General features: G+C 41.1%; 1 protein-coding gene across 1 annotated transcript in view; it reads left to right on the top strand.

Moving 5' to 3' along the window:
- clstn3 (calsyntenin 3) overlaps positions 1–26,656 on the top strand; it is an 80,048-nt gene that overhangs the window by 8,281 nt on the left and 45,111 nt on the right. The window contains exons 3-10 of the mRNA XM_061914859.1: positions 2,705–2,827; positions 8,939–9,149; positions 9,240–9,448; positions 13,392–13,541; positions 18,656–18,841; positions 19,892–20,179; positions 23,781–23,893; positions 25,526–25,685. Coding sequence (XP_061770843.1) covers positions 2,705–2,827; positions 8,939–9,149; positions 9,240–9,448; positions 13,392–13,541; positions 18,656–18,841; positions 19,892–20,179; positions 23,781–23,893; positions 25,526–25,685 — 1,440 coding nt within the window. The remainder of the gene's footprint in view (positions 1–2,704; positions 2,828–8,938; positions 9,150–9,239; positions 9,449–13,391; positions 13,542–18,655; positions 18,842–19,891; positions 20,180–23,780; positions 23,894–25,525; positions 25,686–26,656) is intronic.

Raw genomic sequence — 26,656 nt, 5'->3', positions numbered from 1 at the left:
ACGGCGTGAAGCTAAAGACATCTTTATTTTAACACCAAAACTAAAAATAGGAACCAACAAAAAGCGCGCACAATGGCGGTACAAAAAACTGGGCTAAGAAACAAAAGACTAGCACAAAGACTATAAACTACAAACATGAAACAAAACACTTGCCCAGTGGCATGAATAACAAAAACTTACGTGGACAAAATGGACAGCATTGCAAGGCATGAAGGAGATAATCGAGGGCGTGAATGAGGTGATGTTGCCAGACTGACTACCTGGTAACTATGGCTTAAATAATGAACATGATAAGTGAAAACAGGTGTGAGACAAGACAGGTGAACTGATTGGTTGTCATGCTAACAAAACAGGGTGTCAAAAAAAAAAAGGAACTTAGAGTCCAAAGGGTCAAAAGCACCTGGTATTCCTAGGCAGTCTCCCATCCAAGTACTAACCAGGCCAGACACTGCTTAGCTTTGAGAACAGATGAGATTGGGGATGCTCAGGGTAGTATGGCCATACAAAACTCATGATCAGACATGACAGAAAACTAAATCAGTTGGCATGGTAAGACATTCAAGGAAATGCAAAACAGAACTAAAATGTCCAAAAAACTAAACATAGCCTGACCAAAACAAAACATGAACCATAGACGTGACAAAAATGTGATCAGGTTGTCATTGTTCTGCTGTGCAGAAGCTGCTCAGGGACCATGAGACTCATAGGACACTTATACTGGATTCTTGTGAAAGCTTGGATTTTTGGTGCTGCCTAAAGATTGTGGAAAACGTGCTAGCATACGTGTAATACTGATAGCCTTCGTTTAATAATTTTAACAACCCTTAATGGTGTGTAGCAAATTGTGCTGTGTTTCTGTTAAAACCCCTAAAGCCTGTGTCAAAGTCAAGACACGCGGGCCAGATCCGGCTTGCGATTAAATGATCTCTGGCAGTGGTTCTCGACCTTTTTTCAGTGATGTACCCCCTGTGAACATTTTTTTTAATTCAAGTACCCCCTAATCAGAGCAAAGCAAAACCATAACAATGCAATCCAATTCCAAAAGCAAACCTGACCCAGCAACACTCAGAACTGCAATAAACAGAGCAATTGAGAGAAGAAACAAACACCACACAGAACAAACCAAAAGTAGTGAAACAAAAATGAATATTATCAACAACAGTATCAATATTAGTTATCATTTCAGCATAGCAGTGATTAAAAATCCCTCATTAACATTATCATTAGACATGGCTTCATCTGACCGGGATCTTCAGCTCTCACTGGATCGGTTTGCAGGCGAGTGTGAAGCGACCGGAATGAGAATCAGCACCTCCAAGTCCGAGTCCATGGTTCTCGCCCGGAAAAGGGTGGAATGCCATCTCCGGGTTGGGGAGGAGACCCTGCCCCAAGTGGAGGAGTTCAAGTACCTAGGAGTCTTGTTCACGAGTGAGGGAAGAGTGGATCGTGAGATCGACAGGCGGATCGGTGCGGCGTCTTCAGTAATGCGGATGTTGTACCGATCCGTTGTGGTGAAGAAGGAGCTGAGCCGGAAGGCAAAGCTCTCAATTTACCGGTCGATCTACGTTCCCATCCTCACCTATGGTCATGAGCTTTGGGTCATGACCGAAAGGATAAGATCACGGGTACAAGCGGCCCAAATGAGTTTCCTCCGCCGTGTGGCGGGTCTCTCCCTTAGAGATAGGGTGAGAAGCTCTGCCATCCGGGAGGAACTCAAAGTAAAGCCGCTGCTCCTCCACATGGAGAGGAGCCAGATGAGGTGGTTCGGGCATCTGGTCAGGATGCCACCCGAACGCCTCCCTAGGGAGGTGTTTAGGGCACGTCCAACCGGTAGGAGGCCATGGGGAAGACCCAGGACACGTTGGGAAGACTATGTCTCCCGGCTGGCCTGGGAACGCCTCGGGATCCCCCGGGAGGAGCTAGACGAAGTGGCTGGGGAGAGGGAAGTCTGGGTTTCTCTGCTTAGGCTGCTGCCCCCGTGACCCGACCTCGGATAAGCAGAAGAAGATGGATGGATGGATTTATAAAAAATTTAAAAAAGAACAATAGTGTCACAGTGGCTTACACTTGCATGGCATCTCATAAGCTTGACAACACACTGTGTCCAATGTTTTCACAAAGATAAAATAAGTCATATTTTCGGTTCGTTTAATAGTTCAAACAAATTTACATCATTGCAATCAGTTGATAAAACATTGTCCTTTACAATTACAAAAGCCTTTTTTTATCTACTACTCTGCTAGCATGTCGGCAGACTGGGGTAGATCCTGCTGAAATCTATGTATTGAATGAATACAGAATCCTTTTAAATCGGGAAAAAATCGTTTTTGAATCGAGAATCGTGTTGAATTGAAAAAAGAAAATCTCTTTTGAATCAAATCGTGACCCCAAGAATCGACATTGAATCGAATCGTGGGACACCCAAAGATTCGCAGCCGTAATGTTTTTGATCGGTTGAAGTTTATTTTGAACATGTGTGCCGTTTTTTAACCAGTTACATCACATTTTCCTTACAACATGCCCGAAAAGGAGTAGTAAGATATTCTGTCAAGTTTTCTTCCTTGTGTTTGCAGCAACATAAGAGCAGCAGAGTTGTGTTTTCCCATGGCTAAATGCATTTATTGTGTATTCCCCAATGTTGAAAATATGTTCTGTAAGTCGGTCTCCTCTAATAGCTCCCTTTAACCCTCCTTTTTTGTTCCAGCCAATAAACACAAGCCATGGATCGAGACCGAGTACCAGGGAATCGTTATGGAGAACGACAACACCGTGCTCCTCAACCCGCCGCTCTTCGCCCTGGATAAAGACGCTCCTCTGCACTACGCCGGTACAGTACATTAAATGACCCGAACATCCTTAGAGGAGATGATTTCTTCTTGTAGTTTGTCATTGGCCAATGTATTTTCCTCCATATTAGCCCTGCCGAGGGCCTCTATTTTTAGAGCACAGTAGTGTAATTGAAGCCATCATTGCAGGAGCAGTCAGCCACTCTATCATGCGAGCACCCTGGGACCTGAAAATAAGCATGGCCTTCAAATTATTATAGCGCAACTAGAAGGACTTTCCAGAATGTAATGGGGGCTGGTGTCACTCAGAATAAGAGACTGGATGACATACTTTTTTGCATCGAGTGTCAGCAACGTTCATCTCTCTTCCTCTCTGCAGTTTATTGCCAATGATAACCCAAGGAAGTCTGCATCTTTTATGTTTGAAATGCACTTTTGATTGATTGATTGAAACTTTTATTAGTAGATTGCACAGTTCAGTACATATTCCGTACAATTGACCACTAAATGGTAACACCAGAATAAGTTTTTCAACTTGTAAATCAATTCATGCTTCTTCTTTTTATTGTTTTAAATCCTAATTAATGGTTGGTAAATGGTATGGTATTTTATAAGATCTGTTATTTTAATCCTACTCCAAAAGGGGCAAGCGGTAGAAAACGGATGTATTGATATTAAAGCCTTATATAAGGACACAAATGTTCGATGCATGAAGATTAAAATAACACCTATTAAAAATGATTTAAAAAGATACTCTAATTCACACTTTTAGTGTTTTGAATTTTAGGCCCCTATCCTTTCAACATTTTTATTTAATGTATTTAATCCTCATGGGGAAAATGTAAGTATTAGAGTAGATAGATAGATAGATAGATAGTACTTTATTGATTCCTTCAGGAAAATTAAAATTCCAGCAGCAGTGTACAGAGTTGAGATCAATTTAAATAAAAGTAAAAAGTAAACAATGGGGGTTTAAATGGAAACAAAATAGAAAAATATTACAATAAGAATAAAAACTAAAAAGCAACAATGGGAATAAAAATATAACAGTAAAATAAGAATATAACAAGACAAAGTAGGCAGTAGTGACCATGTTATGAAAACGTATTGCACTGTTATTGTTTTGCATCCCCTGTCATCCTAGTACCCCCCGCCCCCCGCCCCAGAGAGGAGTTGTACAGTCTAATGGCGTGTGGGACAAAGGAGTTCTTGAGTCTATTAGTCCTGCACTTGGGATGAAGCAGTCTAGCACTGAACAGGCTCCTCTGGCTACTGATAACACTATGCAGAGGGTGACTGGCATCATCCAGGATGCTCACTAGTTTGTCAACAGTCCTCTTCTCTGCCACCGTCACCAGTGAGTCCACTTTCATTCTCATTGTAGAACCGGCCCAACTGATCAGTTTCTCAAGTCTGGAGCTGTCCTTCTTATATGTACTAGCCCTACTACCATGTAGAACAGAACACTAGCAACCACAGACTGGTAGTACATCCACAGGAGTTTTCTACAAATGTTGAAGGAGTGCAGTCTCCTGAGGAAGTACAGCCTGCTCTGTCCTTTCTTGTACTGGTGGTCCGTGTTAACAGTCCAGTCCAGCTTATTGTCCACCCAAACCCCGAGGTACTTGAATGAGTCCACGGTCTGTACCTCAACTCCCTCGATCACAATAGGTTGTGACCGTGGACTCGACCTCCCAAAGTCAATGACCAGCTCCTTGGTCTTTGATGGATTGAGCTGCAAGAGGTTCGTGTGGCACCAGACAACAAAGTCCCTCACCAGGTTCCGAAACTCCTCCTCTCTGTTGTCCCTGATGCACCCGACGATGGCTGTGTCATCCGCGTACTTCTGGATGTGACACAGCTCTGAGTTGTAGCAGAATAAATGATCATTAAACCTAAATAAAACTAACTTTATGTTATTTGGAAATAAGAGAAATGATATAGATGTAAAATTATATATAGACAATGTTAGTATAGAAAGAGTAAATAAAATCAAATTTTTGGGTGTGATCTTGGACCACAGGATCTGCTGGAAGTCTCACATTACATACATCAAAGGGAAGTTGGCCAGAAGTATTGCTGTCCTGGGTAAAACAAGGCAAAACACATTACACACTCTTTATTGTACACTTGTTTTACCATATTTGAGTTACTGTCTAGAAGTTTGGGGAAATACATACAGGACGAACATCCAACCACTATTCATAATGCAAAAAAAGGCCATCAGACTGAGACATAACACAGGACCCCGAGAACACACTAATGGATTATTTATAAAAACATTTGATTTAAAACTACCAGATCTCATCCAACTCAAGACTGCCCAAATGATTTATAAAGCAAGTAAAGATTCACTTCCAACAGGGTTACAAAGAAGATTTTTACAGAGAGAAGGGAATTATCATTTAAGAGGAGAACTACTTTTTAAGATCCAATATTGTAGAACAACGCAGAAAGGAATGAGTATAACAATAGCAGGGGTTCAAATATGGAACTGTTTAAAGGATGAAATAAAACACAGCACCAACATAAACCAGTTTAAAAAGCTTTTTAAATCATTTATCATTAGTAAATATAAGAAAGAAGAGCAAACATTGTTTTAGAAAGATAATAATATATAAAATGTATATAAATACAATTTATGATTTCATAATTATACATATAGGTTATATTAAAATGTATATATTACCACTTTATATGTAATTTAAATAAATTGTGTATATACAATGTATATATATATAAATATATATATATATATATAAGTGTGCAAATGTATATGTTTGATTTAAATGTTAAACTGTGTATATGAGACGTGTGCTACATATATGTTGCTTATATATTGTTTAAAAAAAAAAAGTAATATAAGTGAAGCATGTTTTAGATTTTATATATTTTGAAGCTTGTTGTTGTTGTGATGAGGTAGGTTTATATAAGCGTTGCTTCAACCTACACCCTTTCGGCTCAATCATTGCTCAAATGAGTGTTTTTTTTTTTTTCCGTTGTTGTTCTTTGTTTTATGTGAAGATTGCCGAAATAAATAAATAAATAAATAAGAAGTCAGCGGTGTACAGGGTGAAGAGAAGAGGGGCCAGCACCGTTCCCTGCGGTGCTCCGGTGCTGCTGATTAGTGTCAGACGTGATGTCCTTCAGTCTGACAGACTGTGGCCTGTCGGTGAGGTAGTTCAAAATCCAGGCAAGCAGGCAGGGGTCCACTCGAGTAGTACAGGATGAAGCAGCGCGCTCATCGGTTGGGGACATCTCTACGCTGCTGATCCGCCTCCGCTTGAGATGGTTTCCTGTGGACGGGACTCTCGCTGCTGTCTTGGATCCGCTTGAACTGAACTCTCGCGGCTGTGTTGGAGCCACTATGGATTGAACTTTCACAGTATCATGATAGACCCGCTCGACATCCATTGCTTTCCGTTCCCTAAAGTGGGGGGGGTTGCCCACATCTGAGGTCCTCTCCAAGGTTTCTCATAGTCAGCATTGTCACTGGCGTCCCACTGGATGTGAATTCTCCCTGCCCACTGGGTGTGAGTTTTCCTTGCCCTTTTGTGGGTTCTTCCGAGGATGTTGTAGTCGTAATGATTTGTGCAGTCCTTTGAGACATTTGTGATTTGGGGCTATATAAATAAACATTCATCACATTCATTCATAAAGATGCAATTTTTGGGGGAGTGGCGAATTCTGAAATAAAAAAAGATTAATTATTAGTTTTACTATTTTAGACTTTATGTAATTTAATAATTTAATACCCTACATATGCTATTTGTATAATAAAGTAGTGACTTAAAGTACAGGCCAAAAAATGTTAACACACTTTCTCATTTCAATGCGTTTTCTTTATTTCATTTACATTGTACATTGTCACTGAAGGCATCAAAACTATGACACCTGTGAAGTGAAAACCATTTCAGGTGACTACCTCTTGAAGCTCATGGAGAGAATGCCAAGAGTGTGCAAAACAGTAATCAGAACAAAGGGTGGCTATTTTGAAGAAACTAGAATATAAAGCATGTTTTCAGTTATTTCACCTGTATTTGTTAAGTCCATAACTCCACACGTGTTCATTCATAGTTTTGATGCCTTCAGTGACAATCTACAATGTAAATAGTCATGAAAATAAAGACAACGGCATTGACTGAGAAGGTGTGTCCAAACGTCCAGCGTGTTCTGTACATCAGTAAATTACTCAGTGAAATGTTTTCGTGTACCAGTATTTTTGTTTTCAGGCAGGCAATGTTGTTAGCTGATGCTAAGTAGTTAGCTAAAGATGGCTTGTTAGCTGAATCTTGCCAAGGAAGGCTATATGATTACGTAGATACAAATGTAAATTCAGAGATGGATATAGTAAATACAAAGATAAATATACATATTGTTAGATAGCTGACTACACACAATAGATGGGACAAGCTGGCAAGTTAGCTAGAGCAGTGGTTCTCAACCTTTTTTCAGTGATGTACCCCCTGTGAACATGTTTTTAATTCAAGTACCCCCTAATCACAGCAAAGCATTTTTGGTTGAAAAAAAGAGATAAAGAAGTAAAATACAGCACTATGTCATCAGTTTCTGATTTATTAAATTGTATAACAGTGCAAAATATTGCTCATTTGTAGTGGTCTTTCTTGAACTATTTGGAAAAAATACATAAAAGTAACTAAAAACTTGTTGAAAAATAAACAAGTGATTCAATTATAAATAAGGATTTCTCCACATAGAAGTAATCATCAACTTAAAGTGCCCTCTTTGGGGATTGTAATAGAGATCCATCTGGATTCATCAACTTACTTCTAAACATTTCTCCACAAAAAAAGAAATCTTTAACATCAATATTTATGGAACATGTCCACAAAAAATCTAGCTGTCAACACTGAATATTGCATTGTTGTATTTCTTTTCACACTTTATGAACTTACATTCATATTTTTTTGGATGTTATTCAATGAATATATTTATAAAGGATTTTTTAATTGTTGCTTTTTTTAGAATATTTAAAAAAAATCTCACGTACCCCTTGGCATACCTTCAAGTACCCCCTTTTGAGAACCACTGCGCTATAGGACACGCTGTACAGTATTTGTAACTACTGTGGCATATGACAAGCTACCTATCACTAGCTGTTGTTAGCTAGTGATATAAAAATCGTTTTAGTATTATTAAGTGAATTGAATTATATTTATATAGCGCTTTTTCTCTAGTGACTCAAAGCGCTTTACATAGTGAAACCCAATATCTAAGTTACTTTTTTTTTTAAGTAGTGTGGGTGGCACTGGGAGCAGGTGGGTAAAGTGTCTTGCCCAAGGACACAACAGCAGTGACTAGGATGGCAGAAGCGGGGATTGAACCTGCAACCCTCTAGTTGATGGCACGGCCGCTCTACCAACCGAGCTATACTGCCCCCACAATAGTATTATTAGATGTACAATTACCGTATTTCCTTGAATTGCCGCAGGACATATAGTATGCGCCTGCCTTGAATTACTGCCGGGTCAAATTCGCTTTGCAAAATAATTAGCGCATGCTTAGTATTACCGCCTGGTCAAACTCGTGACACTTCCCCTGTCATCATTTTCAAAATGGAGGAGGCTGATTTCAATACCAGTAATTGAAATGGCATAAAGGGAAGAAGATTAAGAGCTATTCAGTAGGATTTAAGGACCAAGCTTACATCACACTCAAATTTTTACTGCATACCTTAGGTAAGTGCCGGAGTGAGAAGAGGTTTTAAAATAATTAGCTCATGCTTACTTTTACCGCATGCCTTTGGTAATAAGCCCAGGAGTGAGAAGAGGTTTTAAAATAATTAGCTCATGCTTACTTTTACCGCATGCCTTTGGTAATAAGCCCAGGAGTGAGAAGAGGTTTTAAAATAATTAGCTCATGCTTACTTTTACCGCATGCCTTTGGTAATAAGCCCAGGAGTGAGAAGAGGTTTTAAAATAATTAGCTCATGCTTACTTTTACCGCATGCCTTTGGTAATAAGCCCAGGAGTGAGAAGAGGTTTTAAAATAATTAGCTCATGCTTACTTTTACCGCATGCCTTTGGTAAGCCCAGGAGTGAGAAGAGGTTTTAAATTAACTAGCGCCCCGGCGGCAATTGAAGGAAATACGGTAGATATAATTTCTGCCTTTATTCATTTGCCCCCCGCAGGTGAAATTTGTGGCTTCAGGGTCCATAATGGCCCCTCAGGCTCAGGTTCTGTCCAGTTTGAGGCAGTGGTCCTGGACCGCTCCACTGGCGAAGGTCTGGTCCGCTCCAAGGAGCCGCTGGACTGCGAGAGCCAGCGGGAGCACAGCTTCACCATCCAGGCCTACGATTGCGGCGAAGGTCCTGATGGAGTGAACAGCAAGAAATCCCACAAGTGGGTCCATCCTCCTGAGAAATCTTGCACATCTCTTTTTCCCCCCCAACTTTTCTAAACGCCATGTCTTCCCTTCTCTTCATCCCTCAGGGCCACTGTGCACGTACGTGTCAATGACGTCAACGAGTTCTCTCCCGTGTTTGTGGAGCGTCGCTACGAGGCGTCGGTCCCCGAGGGACGTCTCTTCGACCGCATCGTACGAGTGGAGGCTCTGGATGCTGACTGCTCGCCACAGTACAGCCAGATCTGCTTCTATGACATCTTTACTCCCAATGTGCCCTTTGCGATTGACAATGACGGTAAGACGCTTAGCGTACACATACTTGCCAACCTTGAGACCTTCGATTTCAGGAGGTGGGGGTGGGGGGGTGGGCGTGGTCGGGGCGGGGGGCGTAGTTGAGAGGGGTGGCGTATAGTTCACCAACTCGAGTATTTCATATATGTATATATATATATATATATATATATATATATATAAATAAATGTATATATATAAATAAATGTATATATATATGTATGTGTATATATATATGTATATATATATATATATATATACATAAATGTATGAAATACTTGACTAAGTGAATTCTAGCTATATATATTTATTTTATTATATATATAAATAAATAAAAAAGTTGAATTTCAGACAGCACCTATCAAATACACAGTAATAAAAACACAGTTGTTCTATTAACTGTACTGTGCTTGCTGGTTACTAAAAACAACAACAACACTTACCTTTCACTATTTGAATAACTTCTGTTCTACCATTTGTGTATTGGCGAGCGATCTCCGAATCCGGGAACATCCTTCACGGATTTGTTGTAGATATCTGCAAATGAGAATGAGATGTTGCTTCCTGCTATCAGCATGGCCATCTTTGTCTCAGCATAAGTTACACCATCCGGTCTCCTTTTTGCAAGGTGCCCCATATAATACTGAGTTGTGAACGATGCTGCGCTGCGGACGCTTTGTGCTTCGCTGACTGACCGTTCATGACTGAGTATATCCGTTCACCGTGTTCAATGGAGAAGTCTGTTCTACAAAATTTACAGGCAACATACCCCTTCCCCTTCGAACTCTCCTGGAAAATCTGAAATTCTTGTTTCCAATCGTTCTGGAACTTGCAAGCGTATTTCTTCATTTTGCTCGTCGACGGTGTAATATATTGGGTTGGAGTCAATAACCAGGCGACGTGATGAAGTTACGTCTCTTTACCCGTGGGCTTCAGAACAGACATTCTATTCTATGTACAGTAGATGGCAGTATTATACTCTTTAAGAGGGTCACAACATTGAGTCAGGTTCTCATGGAGCTGGAGTGGGCGTGGCCTCCAGCTCCGTCTGAATTTCGGGAGATTTTCGGGAGAAAATTTGTCCCGGGAGGTTTTCAGGGGAGAGGCGCTGAATTTCGGGAGTCACCCGGAAAATCCGTGAGGGTTGGCAAGTATGAGCGTACACAACGCCATCTTTCATTGTTCCGCTCATGAGCATTTTGAAATCTAAAAGAATTGGTGGGGAATCCACCATGCACGCCACCTTTCCACTGCACTGTAGTGGGGGCGGCATGGCGTAGTGGGTAAAGCGGCTGTGCCAGAAACCTGAGGGTTGCAGGTTCGCTTCCCACCTATTGACATCCAAAATCGCTGCCGTTGTGTCCTTGGGCAGGATACTTCACCCTTTGCCCCCGGTGCCGCTCACACCGGTGAATGAATGATGAATGAATGATTGGTGGTGGTCGGAGGGGCCGTAGGCGCAAACTGGCAGCCACGCTTCCGTCAGTCTACCCCAGGGCAGCTGTGGCTAAGGATGTAGCTTACCACCACCAGGTGTGAATGAATGATGGGTTCCCACTTCTCTGTGAGCACTTTGAGTATCTAACAATAGGAAAGCGTGATATAAATCTAATCCATTATTATTATTATTATTATTATTATTATTACTGTATACTCTCTTTCTCCATAGGCAAAACAAGGTATTGTTTCTCCTACCTGGTACGTGATTGATGTAAACAACTGCTGTTCAAACAAATTAATCCTGTAACATTTAAGGACACGTTTCAAGCTTGAATTGACAAAACAAACGAAAAACAAATGTTAGCTTGGCCTTGACTCTGCAGTAGTTTAGGCCAGTGGTTCTCAACCTTTTTTCAGTGATGTACCCCCTGTGAACATGTTTTTAATTCAAGTACCCCCTAATCAGAGCAAAGCATTTTTGGTTGAAAAAAAGAGATAAAGAAGTAAAATACAGCACTATGTCATCAGTTTCTGATTTATTAAATTGTATAACAGTGCAAAATATTGCTCATTTGTAGTGGTCTTTCTTGAACTATTTGGAAAAAAATATATAAAAATAACTAAAATCCATCCATCCATCATCTTCTGCTTATCCGAGGTCAGGTCGCGGGGGCAGCAGCCTAAGCAGGGAAGCCCAGACTTCCCACTAAAAACTTGTTGAAGAATAAACAAGTGATTCACTTATAAATAAATAATTCTACACATAGAAGTAATCATCAACTTAAAGTGCCCTCTTTGGGGATTGTAATAGAGATCCATCAACTTCATTCTAAACATTTCTTCACAAAAAAATAAATCTTTAACATCAATATTTATGGAACATGTCCACAAAAAATCTAGCTGTCAACACTGAATATTGCATTGTTGCATTTCTTTTCACAGTTTATGAACTTACATTCATATTTTGTTGAGTATTGTTCAATAAATATATATATAAAGGATTTTTGAATTGTTGCTATTTTTAGAATATTTAAAAAAAATCTCATGTACCCCTTGGCATACCTTCAAGTACCCCCCTTTGAGAACCACTGGTGTAGGCCACAGTATCCACTTAGTCACCTTTCGAAGAACATTTGCTCCTCACGGACAGGTACATGTTAAGAAATAACTACAGGATTAGTGATCAGCTGAATCACTCAAATTCTTTTTGTTGTTAGGCAGAATTCAATACTCCTTAACTCATAACTGTCTCATAGGCCCTATGTGTCAAAGTCAAGGCCCGCGGGCCAGATCCGGCCCGCAAATTAATGATCTATGGCCCCTGGGATAGTTGATTAGAATTAGAACCGGACCGCAGGCCACATTTTTTTGCACGCACCAATGCTCCATCAGTGTTGGCGCTAGGAATTTTCAAAATGAGTTGCCAGGGACCCCACTACGATTATTTCCTATCGAAGCTGCTGTTTGTAATTCCTTTTGAAAGACCCCTGCACACACATCATGCACGTCGGTAGGATCAAGCTATTTTCCTTTATTCTCCTGCCAGGTGGAAACCCAAAAATGTTAAAAGTTGACTTACAAGTATGAGAGTGCAGAAACATGACCACGTCACAACTCTCAGATCCCTTCACTGGCTTCCTGTTCCATTCAGGATTGAATTCAAAATCTCCCTACTAAACTCACCAGTGCCTCCGTGGAAATACCCCCTTCTACCTCAAAGAGCTGCTCACCCCCAAATCCTCCACACGACACCTCCGCTCCGGACAGGCTAACCTCCTCCAACATCCAAAGACAAAGCTTCGAACAATGGTCCGCTGCTCCCAGTCGGTGGAACGCTCTCCCTGACCACCTGAGGGCACCTCAGACTGTGGATGCTTTTAAAAAAGGCATGAAAACCCATCTTTTTTTAAAAAAAGCCTTTTTATAGACATCAATGCTGGTTCCAGCTATTGGGCTGTTTCGAGTTTTATATTTTATGTATTTTTATTATCTTTTTACTATTATTATTACTATTTTTTACACTGGCACTTTGAGGTTTGCTCAACGTAAAGTGCTTTTTTTTTTACAAATAAAATATATTATTATTACAAAAGTGTTATTGTTATGTGGTTATATCTGCATAAGCACAACTTAGCAGGCGCATGCAGCGTCTCATTGTTGCCGCTATTCCCTCACGTCTTCGCCCTCGTTACGGCGTCCACTGGCAGACAGGCTGACAATACAAAGCAGGATAAGAAAGGAAGGAAGCTGCCTCACTGTGACTCTGCAGAAACTCGTGTTTCTGACTCCTGATCATGTCAAGTCTATTTCACACTCTTGTTTTGAGACAATTACTTCCTCTCACCTCTTGTTAACCAACGGTACTTAATTATATGTGCTTTGTATCAATAAGTTGCCATTTTGTGTGGGAATTGGCGTCGAACTCCTGTGCTACACTTTTAGTTCTGTTCTCATTATATTCTCCTCTGCTTTTCTCCCCCCCTCCCCTTCCCGTCTTCGTCTCCTAGGCAACATTAAGAACACTGAGCCATTGGACTCTAAACGTCAGCGCGTTTATACCTTCTGGGTGACGGCTTTCGACTGCGGAAAGAACCGCGCTCAAGCTGATGCGCAGGTCGTCGTCACGGTCAAGCCGTCCTGCAAACCGGGCTGGATGGGTAACTGCCATTGCTGTGCTGTTACTTGCTTTAGGCCATGTTCACACTGCAGGTCCATTCCCATTTTTCACCTTTCACGTTTCATTCCATAGGGTACCGATTTCTGGTACCTAGGGATGTAACGGTACGTGTATTTGTATTGAACCGTTTTGGTACGGGGGTTTCGGTCCGGTTCGGAGGTGTATCGAACAAGTTTGTAAGCTAAAGTTTTAACAAGCTGCTCTGCTTTCTGCCTCTGTCTCAGCACCCAGCATTGTCCCACCCACACAACCATCTGATTGGTTACATACAAAGCCAATCAGCAGTGCGTATTCAGAGCGATGTAACAGCCAATAAGGAGTGCGTATTCAGAGCGCATGTAGTCAATGCTTCAGCGTCGAGAAGATATGTGTTTAGCATGTGAGCGGCGGACAGCGTACTCTCCTCAAATTATAAAAAACACCTCCCAGTTTCAACTACTACTAACATCACTATCAGCCCGTTGACCTTCTAGAAACTTAAACTGCAGCCCTGCTCGCTCGCATTTCTGGCTTGAGGTGAAGGCTAATTAGCTTTTAGCGTAACGTTAGCTCATTTTACTGTGTGTGTGTGAATGTGTGTATGAGTTAGGGGCAGCAATGCCCTGTCTGTCTGTTATTTCACATGAACTCCATGGTGTTCAAGGATGAATAGTCCCTCCTATAGCTATTGTACTATTTTTTCAGCTATAGTTATATTAATCATTAGTAATGTAGCAGCCTAGTTTTTAAATAGCAGGGTCCCTGCTATCATATGTTGACAAAAATATAACATTTACATAATAAAAGTCAACTACAGGCTTCCCAAATGCTGTAATAAATTAAGCATGATGAGTTGACTTGAGACCGTTTAATGTTGCACTTTTTATATGTAGAAGAAAAGTTTTGTGATTTTATTTCATCAAAGCAACAACTTGAGGCAGTTTAATGTGGATTAACGTGGGCAGAATTATTATAGTGTTCCCAATGTTAAAAGGATAAAGCCATTGTTTACAAATTTGGTAAATAAATAAACCAAAAAATGTATATTTTGTTGTTTTCTTACTGTACCGAAAATGAACCAAACCGTGACCTCTAAACCGAGGTACGTACCGAACCGAAATTTTTGTGTACCGTTACACCCCTACTGGTACCTGAGAATCGATACCAGTACTCAACGTTGCCAATAAATGTTTATTCTGTGTGTAAATGTTAATTTGTTTATATACAAAATGTTTTATTTAACATTTAACAATGAGCTGATAATGAAAACTGCTGTCCAGTTGTTATTTATTGTTTTTTTTTTACACTTGTAAATATCATTTGCATCATGCAATCCCGAGTCAAGGAGTAGGTTTTGCCACTAAGTTGAATCTAGTCTTCAGCAGTGACGGGCCGTGCGTTTCTCACCTAAGCCTTCAGTGATGTCCTCTCAAAATACCGTAATTTATGTCACCACATAGACACGGCTGGAAATACTATACCGAAACCCACTTGCGCACTACTCTGCATTGAACCCCCCAACAGTGTACAAAACGGTTTATTTCTTGTCGCATTTAACGTTCAATAAACCCGCATCAGCAATTAAAACATACCTTACATGGTACCGTCAAAATTCAAAGAATTGTATAAAACAAATGAAACATGAAAAAAAAAGGAATAAAATATTTGAACTCACAATTTGTAGAACCCATTGGACGCCAGATAAGCCAGTGGTATTGCTCGTAGTCGGTTGATTCGTGGGAAAGTCGCGGGCAAACCACTGGGAAAGCTTTCAGTGTCGGCCGACCTTGTCTCAAAAGATCTAGTTTCTCTTAAGTATCCTTCTTGAAAATGGCCTTGCAAATACGAATATATAGATATATATATATATATATATATATATATATATATATATATATATATATATATATATATATATATATATATACATACATAAGGGGACAGGACGATTGATCCGTGTTAAGGAAAGAATGAATGGGGCCATGTATCGTGAGATTTTGAGCCAAAACCTCCTTCCATCAGTGAGAGCTTTGAATGGTTGACCAAATACTTATTTTCCACCATAAATTACAAATAAATTCTTTAAAATTCCTACAATGTGAATTCCTGGATTTTGTTTTCACATTCTGTCTCTCACAGTTGAAGTGTACCTATGATGAAAATGACAGACCTCTGTCATCATTTGAAGTGGGAGAACTTGCACAATCGCTGGCTGACTAAATACTTTTTTGCCCCACTGTCGGTATCCAATGCAACTGAACCACCGGGACGTGTTCATCCGACCTATACGTCGTCATAAAGCTAACAACGTCATAATTTTAATGTTATTAGTGTTTTGTAATGTTAATTAAAAGATTGGGTGTAAAGAAAAATCCAAAATGGGCATCATACCCTGCAGTGTGAACATAGCCATAGTTGTCTTTTGGCTTCTTGATTTTTAGTCTGTGGGTTGGGAACTATGTGGGCTGGTGCTAATATGACTCACCCTCGAGTTGAAGGAGGTGGTGTTGCAGCTCAATAATATCTGGCAAGTTAACAAATGTAACTGTTTCAATATAGGCATGGATCATTGACAATATTTTGTCTTGCTTTAGTTCTTTCCAGGCTTCATTGAAGGCTCTTTACACAAGATAGGCATAATAATTGATTCGTAGACTTGTATCAATTGTGAAATGTTATTGAATTAATTGGGTCTTACAAGCAATTGAAACTAAATGTAGTGCACTACTTTGCTGCAACCAGCAGAGGCGCCGTTGAATTACACAAGTTTGTGGCATAAAATAAGAGTAACATGACGTTCGAAAGACATTTCTAATTGTTGGCCTTGTGGTTAGAGTGTCTGCCCTGAGATCGGTAGGTTGTGAGTAGATATGTCGGATAATATCGGCCGATAAATGCTTTAAAATGTAATATCGGAAATTATCGGTATCTGTTTCAAAAAGTAAAATTTATGACTTTTTAAAACGCCGCTGTGTACACGGTCAAAGGGAGAAGTACAGAGCGCCAATAAACCTTAAAGGGTAACATTATCACAATTTCAAAAGGGTTAAAAACAATAAAAATTCCCAGTGGCATGTTGTATTTTTTGATTTTTTTTTTTTAATTTTACCGGTCTCCGAATATCCCTAAAAAAAACTTTAAAGTGCTTGATTTTCGCTATTTGCGATGCGACTATCCATTTCCCTGTGACGTCACACAGTGCTGCCAATGTAAACAAACAATGGTGAATACCACAGCAAGATATAGCGACATTAGCTCGGATTCAGACTCGGATTTCAGCGACTTAAGCGATTCAACAGATTATGCATGTATTGAAACAGATGGTTGGAGTATGAAAGTATTGAAGAAGAAACTGAAGCTATTGAGCGAATAGCTATTGACGATATTCATAGCCATAGCATGGCCGAATAGCTGCGTTAGCATCGCCGGTAAAATGTGCGGACCAAACGATCAGGACTTTGGCATCTTGTGACACTGGAGCAACTTAAATCCGTCGATTGGTAAGTGTTTGTTTCGCATTAAATGTGGGTGGAAGGAAATGTAATATAGTTGCAAATGCATCTGCAGGTTATCCATACATCTCTGTTCCATGTCTGCTTTAGCACCGCCGGTAAATAGCATGTTAGCATCGATTAGCGTAGCATGTTAGCATCGATTAGCTGGCAGTCAATATCAACAAAACTCGCCTTTGTGATTACTGTGACTTTATAGTTGCAAATGCATCTGCAGGTTATCCATACATCTCTGTGCCATGTCTGCTTTGGCACCGCCGGTAAATAGCATGTTAGCGTCGATTAGCGTAGCATGTTAGCATCGATTAACTGGCAGTCACGCCGCGACCAAATATGTCTGATTAGCAAATAAGTCAACATCAACAAAACTCACCTTTGTGATTTCGTTGACTTAATCGTTGCAAATTTATCTGCAGGTTATCCATACATCTCTGTGCCATGTCTGTCATCGCCGGTAAAATGTGGAGCCACTTTGGTACATTCAATGGGGGTCTGGCGGCAGACACTTTTATATCTTCGGGCCAGTGGTGCAACTTGAATCCCTCCCTGTTAGTGTTGTTACACCCTCCGACAACACACCGACGAGGCATGATGTCTCCAAGGTTCCAAAAAATAGTCGAAAAAACGGAAATTAACAGAGCTGAGACCCAATGTTTACAATGGGTTGAAAATGAAAATGGCGGCTGTGTTACCTCGGCGACGTCACATTCTGACGTCATCGCCTCCAGCGCGATAAACAGAAAGATGTTTAATTCGCCAAAATTCACCCATTTAGAGTTCGGAAATCGGTTAAAAAAATATATGGTCATTTTTCTGCACCATCAAGGTATATATTGACGCTTACATAGGTCTGCTGATAATGTTCCACTTTAAAGGCCTTGCGTTTGCGTGCCGGCCCAGTCACACGATACCTACGGCTTTTCACACTCACAAGTGAATGTGAGGCATACTTGGTCAACAGCCATACGGGTCACACTGAGGGTGGCCCTATAAACAACTTTAACACTGTTACAAGTATGCGCCACACTGTGAACCCGCACCAAACAAGAATGACAAACACATTTCAAGAGAACATCTGCAGTGTAACTCAACAGAACAAATACCCAGAACCCCTTGCAGCACTAACTCTTCCGGTACGCGACAATATTCACCCCCGCTACCCTATTTTGAGGCTTGTAAAAAAAAATTCATGCACTTTGTGACTTCAATAATAAATATGGCAGCGCCATGTTGGCATTTTTTTCCATAACTTGAATTGATTTATTTTGGAAAACTTTGTTGCATTGTTTGATGCATCCAGCGTGGCATCACAACAAAATTAGGCATAATAATGTGTTAATTCCATGACTGTATACAGTATATCGGTATCGGAATCGGTAATTAAGAGCTGGACAATATCTGATATCGGCAAAAAAGCCATTATCGAACATCTCTATTTGTGAGTTCAAACCCCGGCCGAGTCATAGCAAAGACTATATATGACAAGCAAAGTACAGCATTTTCAGTTTTGTGTGAACTTTTTTTTACCGTAAATGAGACTCCAGCCCTGCAAACCACTGCCTGTACATTGGATGAACACTGACTGGGGTGGTTTCAAATGCAGGTTGGACTAAGCGAGTGGAGTATACACCTGGATCAGGTAGCATCCCGCTCTTCCCCAGCTTGCATTTGGAGACGTGTGAGGAGACCGTGTGGAACATCCAGGCCACCGTAGAGCTTCAGACGGGCCACATCGGCAAAGGCTGTGATCGAGACAGCTACTCTGACAGATCTGTGCGACGACTTTGTGGTGGGTTCCGGTCCAAATGCAAAAAAATGTGAATCTTAATATACTTTTATGGATATTTTTTCCGACTTACTGACGTTTCCAGTGAGAGTTGGACTCCGCCAAGGCTGTCCTTTGTCACCCATTCTGTTCATAACTTTTATGGACGGAATTTCTAGGCGCAGTCAAGGCGTTTAGGGGTTCCGGTTTGGTAACCGCAGGATTAGGTCTCTGCTTTTTGCAGATGATGTGGTCCTGATGGCTTCATCTGGCCGGGATCTTCAGCTCTCACTGGATCGGTTTGCAGCCGAGTGTGAAGCGATTGGGATGAGAATCAGCACCTCCAAGTCCGAGTCCATGTTTCTCGCCCAGAAAATGGTGGAGTGCCACCTCCGGGTTGGGGAGGAGACCCTGCCCCAAGTGGAGGAGTTCAAGTACCTAGGAGTCTTGTTCACGAGTGAGGGAAGAGTGGATCGTGAGATCGACAGGCGGATCGGTGCGGCGTCTTCAGTAATGTGGACGTTGTACCGATCCATTGTGGTGAAGAAGGAGCTGAGCCGGAAGGCAAAGCTCTCAATTTACCGGTCGATCTACGTTCCCATCCTCACCTATGGTCATGAGCTTTGGGTCATGACCGAAAGGACAAGATCACGGGTACAAGCGGCCGAAATGAGTTTCCTCCGCCGTGTGGCGGGTCTCTCCCTTAGAGATAGGGTGAGAAGCTCTGCCATCCGGGAGGAGCTCAAAGTAAAGCCGCTGCTCCTCCACATGGAGAGGAGCCAGATGAGGTGGTTCGGGCATCTGGTCAGGATGCCACCCGAACGCCTCCCTAGGGAGGTGTTTAGGGCACCTCCAACCGGTAGGAGGCCACGGGGAAGACCCAGGACATGTTGGGAAGACTATGTCTCCTGACTGGCCTGGGAACGCCTCGGGATCCCCCAGGAAGAGCTGGACGAAGTGGCTGGGGAGAGGGAAGTCTGGGTTTCCCTGCTTAGGCTGCTGCCCCCGCGACCCGACCTCGGATAAGCGGAAAAAGATGGATGGATGGATATTTTTTCACTTCATCTTCTTCAGGTGCTGTTCGGGGCGAGGTGGACCTTCTCCCGCCTCCGTCACCCGCTGCCAACTGGACGTCAGCTCTTCCCACGCTGCCCTCCTCGGATTCCTCCCTGGTCTTCTCCTTTAACGCCTCAAACCACGTGGCTGTTGTGCCCGACTCGGTCGTCTCTGGGCTGTCTGGCGACCATTTCACTCTGCAGCTGTGGATGCGCAGGTGGGGAACCAACGTCCAGCCCGTGGCCGCTCAGCCTAAAGGGAGTCGCAAGGAGGAAGAGACCATTGTGTGTGGCACTGTCAAGAATGGTGAGTTACACAAAATACTTATTTTGTCAATGATTTAAAAGCTAGATAACTTGTTTATGAGCGACACACGTGAAAACATTTATTTTCCTCCAGTGTTTGCTCTACTTTTTAAAGTTGTGACTTTTCAAGACGTCATATAGTAAAAAAAAAACTCCTGCATTTGTATGTCCGCCACTTTACTAAGGACAGCTTGGTTAAAAAGAAAACACCCAAAAAACAAGCTTTGCTACACTTCTTACAATAACACATGGCGCGCTTTCACCCATTAATCAACTGCAGATATACAAACCCCGTTTCCATATGAGTTGGGAAATTGTGTTAGATGTAAAAATAAACAGAATACAATGATTTGCAAATCCTTTTCAACCCATATTCAGTTGAATATGCTACAAAGACAAGATATTTGATGTTCAAACGAATAAACTTACATTTTTTTTTGCAAATAATAATTAACTTAGAATTTCATGGCTGCAACACGTGCCAAAGTAGTTGGGAAAGGGCATGTTCACCACTGTGTTACATCACCTTTTCTTTTAACAACACTCAATAAACGTTTGGGAACTGAGGAAACTAATTGTTGAAGCTTTGAAAGTGGAATTCTTTCCCATTCTTGTTTTATGTAGAGCTTCAGTCCTTCAACAGTCCGGGGTCTCCGCTGTCGTATTTTACGCTTCATAATGTGCCACACATTTTCCATGGGAGACAGGTCTGGACTGCAGGCGGGCCAGGAAAGTACCCGGACTCTTTTTTTACGAAGCCACGCTGTTGTAACACTTGCCTTGCTGAAATATACGTTGCTTGGATGACAACATATGCTGCTCCAAAACCTGTATGTACCTTTCAGCATTAATGGTGCCTTCACAGATGTGTAAGTTACCCATGCCTTGGGCACTAATGCACCCCCATACCATCACACATGCTGGCCTTTGAACTTTGCGCCTATAACAATCCGAATGCTTATTTTCCTCTTTGTTCTGGAGGACACCACGTCCTCTGGTTCCACAATATAATTTGAAATGTGGACTCGTCAGACCACAGAACACCTTTCCACTTTGCATCAGTCCATCTTAGGTGAGCTCGGGCCCAGAGAAGCCGGTGGCGTTCCTGGGTGTTGTTGATAAATGGGTTTGGCTTTGCATAGTAGAGTTTTAACTTGCACTTACAGATGTAGCGACCAACTGTAGTTACTGACAGTGGTTTTATGAAGTGTTCCTGAGTCCATGTGGTGATATCCTTTACACACTGATGTCGGTTTTTGAGGCAGTACCGCCTGAGGGATCAAAAGTTCGTAATATCATCGCTTACGTGCAGTGATTTCTCCAGATTCTCTGAACCTTTTGATGATTTTACGGACCGTAGATGGTAAAATCCCTAAATTCCTTGCAATAGCTCGTTGAGAAATGTTGTTCTAAAACTGTTTGACAATTTGCTTACAAAGTGCTGACCCTCACCCCATCCTTGTTTGTGAATGACTTAGCATTTCATGGAAGCTGCTTTTATAGCCAATCATGGCACCCACCTGTTCCCAATTAGCCTGCACACCTGTGGGATGTTCCATATAAGTGTTTGATGAGCATTCCTCAACTTTATCAGTATTTATTGCCACCTTTCCCAACTTCTTTGTCACGTCTTGCTGGCATCAAATTCTAAAGTTAATGACTATTTGCAAAAAAAAAAAAAAATGTTTATCAGTTTGAACATCAAATATGTTGTCTTTGTAGCATATTCAACTGAATATGGCTTGAAAATGATTTGCAAATCATTGTATTCCGTTTATATTTACATCTAACACAATTTCCCAACTCACATAGAAACGGGGTTTGTAGAAGGTTGGTAGGTTTTACTCTTCTTCAGCAAATACCAGTCAAAAATCTGTTAAAAATGTTGGTCAAACCCCAATATGTACGTCCACAGGAGTATTCCACTTTGGAGGTTGCACTCTACAAAGTGCTGACTTAACAAGCCAACAGTCTTTATTGTGAAAATTAGGAGATTGACAACATCTTTGTTGTAGTTTGTCCCGATAAAACTGCCACTGTGGCAATAACCATGCTAAGATAAGGGCTTTCCATTGTTTACAAGCTAATAGTTTACTGTAAAGCGCGTTCCTGCGTCTTAAAGAGACACCAAAGGGTCCACTTGGACCATAATTGCATGTCTGTCCTCTAACAAAGAGATTCACAACTATTCTCACCCTGGGACACACATTTTTTTCACATTGTTTGTCTTTTCTGAAAATATACACAAGATAAATACACACATTTACATTTGCACAGTGCTGTTCAAATTAAATACCAATATTGCACGGAATAACCAAGTCTACTACATTGGATATTTTCACTTATATAGTGTTTCACAAAAGTGATTATTTCAATTGTGTATCTTCTTAAAGGGACAACACTAGGGTAAAAAACGTGCATACCAGGTACAGGTAGGTCAGTGTACAGCTTGTATAGCAATATAGATTCACTATTCACTAGTAGTGGGACTCTATGGCAGGGGTGTCCAAACTTTGTCCACTGAGGGCCGCACGCTAAAAAATCTAAACAAGTGGGGGCCATTTTGATATTTGTATTTTAAAAAACAATACAATATATGTATAAAAAATATACATTTCGGCCTCCAATCAGGCTTGATCTCAGGGACCCCAAAGGGGTTTGGTCCAAAAAATATTAAAAATGTGTCATTATTCAGTATTATTATTTTTATTATTACTCAAGTTTTAAATGTCTAGATCAGGGGTCGGCAACCTTTACCACTCAAAGAGCCATTTTGACCAGTTTCACAAAATAAAGAAGACAATGGGAGCCGCAACCATTCTCGCGAGTATCTGCTGGTGGTCACCCAGATAACAATAATAAGGGCGAGCAGTGAATCCATTGCCTTTGATGCCTTCCACAACATTTACAAATTAGTTGCCAGTCCAGCAACATGTTGGATGTGGCTTGTGCAGGTACATGTACCAGATAGTAAGGCATACTGGGTGATACAGGTTACACTGAAGGTTGTGATATAAACAACTTTAACACTCTTACTAATATGCGCCACACTGTGAACCCACACCAAACAAGAATGACAAACACATTTTGGGAAAACATCCTGACAGTAACACAACATAAACGCAACACAACAAAAACCCAGAATCCTTTGCATCAATGACTCTTCCTGACTATATTATACACCTTGCTAGCACCAATGTTTCTGTGACTTTGTTTTTTTCCCACCCTCCCATAACATGTTTTGCTGGAGCCTTAAGTGGGTCATAATCTCAGATGTTCAGAGATGCAGGTTTAGCAGAGAAAAGCGCTGCGCTTTATTAGCCTGAGTCTTTCCTCTGCTCTTGAGGGAACCATTTAACCTCCACATGCTTGAACAGCCAAGTGGGCAGCACAAGTCCAATCACAGAGTGAATCTGCGCCCGGCTGCCGGAGTATTGTTTGAATATTTTTGCTGCGTAAAGTTGCACGGTCAGCACTGAAAGAAATGCTTGGAGGCGCACACGGGCGAGAGATTAAACCAAGGAAAAATCCATAGGAAACCTGAGCTGAAGTCCAGACCGCTCTAAGCCGCCAATTAATTGCTTCTCCTCTGCTCTCCACAGACGACTCGTTCTCCCACTATTCCCTGTCAGTGCACGGCTGCCGCCTCTCTCTTTTCTACTGGCCCGACGTTTCCGCCGCACGCCCCGTCAAGTTCTTGTGGAAACTGGAGCAGGTACTGGGGGAGCTGCAACACTTTGCACCTTGAAGTGTTGCTCACTTTCACATGAAACTGTGAATCCCGTGTAAGGTTAATGGTCATGTACGTGCCAAAACAAACACATCTGCAAATCCCACCATGCAGTACACATATTATAGTAAATAAATCATTTTTATTTGAATATTTAAAGCATGTGTGAGAGTGTATGGCTTGCTGGTGGTGGTGGCTTCGTTTTTGACTAGCCACTGGCCCCAGACAGATTGAAGAGGATTAAATTAAAGCTGATACAGAGTTTAAGCTTTTAAGATTTGTCTGAACCGCCGGCTGATACCTTGTTCCATTACACTGTTCTCCCATGCACATTATTAATATTGGTCTTGTCATTATACACTTTGTATTCTACCTTCGTTGCGCTTCCAGTTCACTGGGATTTCTATTCATTTTAGTTGAGTTATTATTCAAAGAGAAATACTTTACTGAAGGTTTGTTTTTGAAATTAAAAATATTAAATGAAAACATATCATTTAAAATACTTAACACTCACTTTCTTTCTCTCTACCCATCTATCCATCTGTCTATCTATCTGTCTTATTAGCAAGAAGAAGAAAATGTTAATTTTGCCACATGATGTAATTTTATTTGCAAACGACAAATTAAAACAAGAACTTTCAACCTTGGATTTGAAAAGAAAGAGATTTAGAACATCATCTCATGTACTAAAACATATATGTCATCAATCATGTTAGCATTGATATACATATACAGTATATATATATATATATATATATATATACACATATATAAATATGTATATATATACACATATATATGTATATATATACATATATATGCATATATATATACATAAATATACACATATATATGTATATACATATATATATATATATGTATGTACATATATATATATGTATATACATATATATATGCATATATATATATATATACATCATCATCAGCTGTTGTAGTCAGATGAAACCAAAATAGAACTTTTTGGTATAAACTCAACTCGTCGTGTTTGGAGGAAGAAGAATACTGAGTTGCATCCCAAGAACACCACACCTACTGTGAAGCATGGGGGTGGAAACATCATGCTCTGGGGCTGTTTTTCTGCTAATCAATCAATCAATCAATGTTTATTTATATAGCCCCAAATCACAAATGTCTCAAAGGACTGCACAAATCATAGGGGACAGGACGATTGATCCGTGTTAAGGAAAGAATGAATGGGGCCATGTATCGTGAGATTTGGAGCCAAAACCTCCTTCCATCAGTGAGAGCTTTGAATGGTTGACCAAATACTTTTTTTGCACCATAATTTAAAAATAAATTCTTCAAAATTCTTACAATGTGAATTCCTGGATTTTCTCTTCACATTCTGTCTCTCACAGTTGAAGTGTACCTATGATGAAAATGACAGACCTCTGTCATCCTTTGAAGTGGGAGAACGTGCACAATCGCTGGCTGACTAAATACTTTTTTGCCCCACTGTATTTAATCATTTCACATTTATTGTATGTTTTGTACTTGTGATCTACTTACTTGCGTAACATTGTCATTTTATTTAATGAAATGGCCACATATTACTTTGGGACAACATTCTGTTCTAATGTCGTCTGTGGTCAACAGGTATGTGACAGCGAGTGGCACCATCTGTCACTTAGTGTTCAGTTCCCTTCGGTGACCCTGTATGTGGACGGTGTGACCTTTGACCCTGCCCTCATCCACGACAATGGCGCCCTGCCCAACCCGGTCCCCCGCCAGAGAATGCTTATTGGCGCCTGCTGGGGTGAGTGAGAGGAACGCTGGTGACGCAGTAGATGTATTATTCACCTTTTAGTTAACCGGATTGAGTGTGACAGGCAACCTCCGAGAGCGGAGGGCTAATGAAACACGTTTTTGCGTAAACACCATTATCAGCAGCTGTGCGGTCCCTCCATTGGTGACGTGTCGTTTAAACCACATTGCCAGATCCACAGTCTGCTGTCCGGATGTTGTTGGGTTTTTTTGCGTGCTCTCGCGGGATGCTTTTTACATTCACTCCCTTATGATTTAGCTGTTTTTTTTTCTTTGAGGGCTAATAATATAACTGAATCATCAATTATTCAACACGGGCCAGACAGCTATCAGCCTCTTACAGCAGCACCACAATAAAATGTCGAAATCTCTGGATGCCAATTAGCAGAGAGAAGTGCAAATACACTCTCATAACCACCGTAGAAGTTGTGCTGGATAACAGAGACTTTTATTGTCTTTAAAAAAAAAACAACTTATTCCCACTAGAAATACACTAGAATTCACCCCTCACATTTCAGCAAGCATTTTTTTGACAGTCTGTTTTCTCAAGGGACAATGTTATAGAAATAGATATACTGTACTTTGGAGAAGTCAGGAGTCCTGCTGGTACTGGAGCCTTAGGGTGTCCGCCCTGAGATGCTAAGAATGCTAACAACACAGAATGCTAATTTTCATTGCTGCAACTGTCAAGTTAACCAACTTTTGGCAGAACAGTTTACGTCCATGGTTTCAATGCATGGAGACCCAGTTCTAACTTCGTTGGTAATTACTCGAGTTCCACGTCGTAGTCAGTGGCCTGGTGGTTAGAGTGTCCGCCCCGAGATCGGTAGGTTGTGAGTTCAAACCCCGGCCGAGTCATACCAAAGACTATAAAAATGGGACCCATGACCTCCCTGCTTGGCACTCAGCATCAAAGGTTGGAATTGGGGGTTAAATCACCAAAATGATTCCCGGGCGCGGCCA

Source organism: Nerophis ophidion, linkage group LG11 (assembly GCF_033978795.1).
Source record: "Nerophis ophidion isolate RoL-2023_Sa linkage group LG11, RoL_Noph_v1.0, whole genome shotgun sequence".
Lineage (NCBI taxonomy): Eukaryota > Metazoa > Chordata > Actinopteri > Syngnathiformes > Syngnathidae > Nerophis > Nerophis ophidion.
Note: the sequence above shows the minus strand (reverse complement) of the source record. Positions and strands in the feature narration are given on the sequence as shown.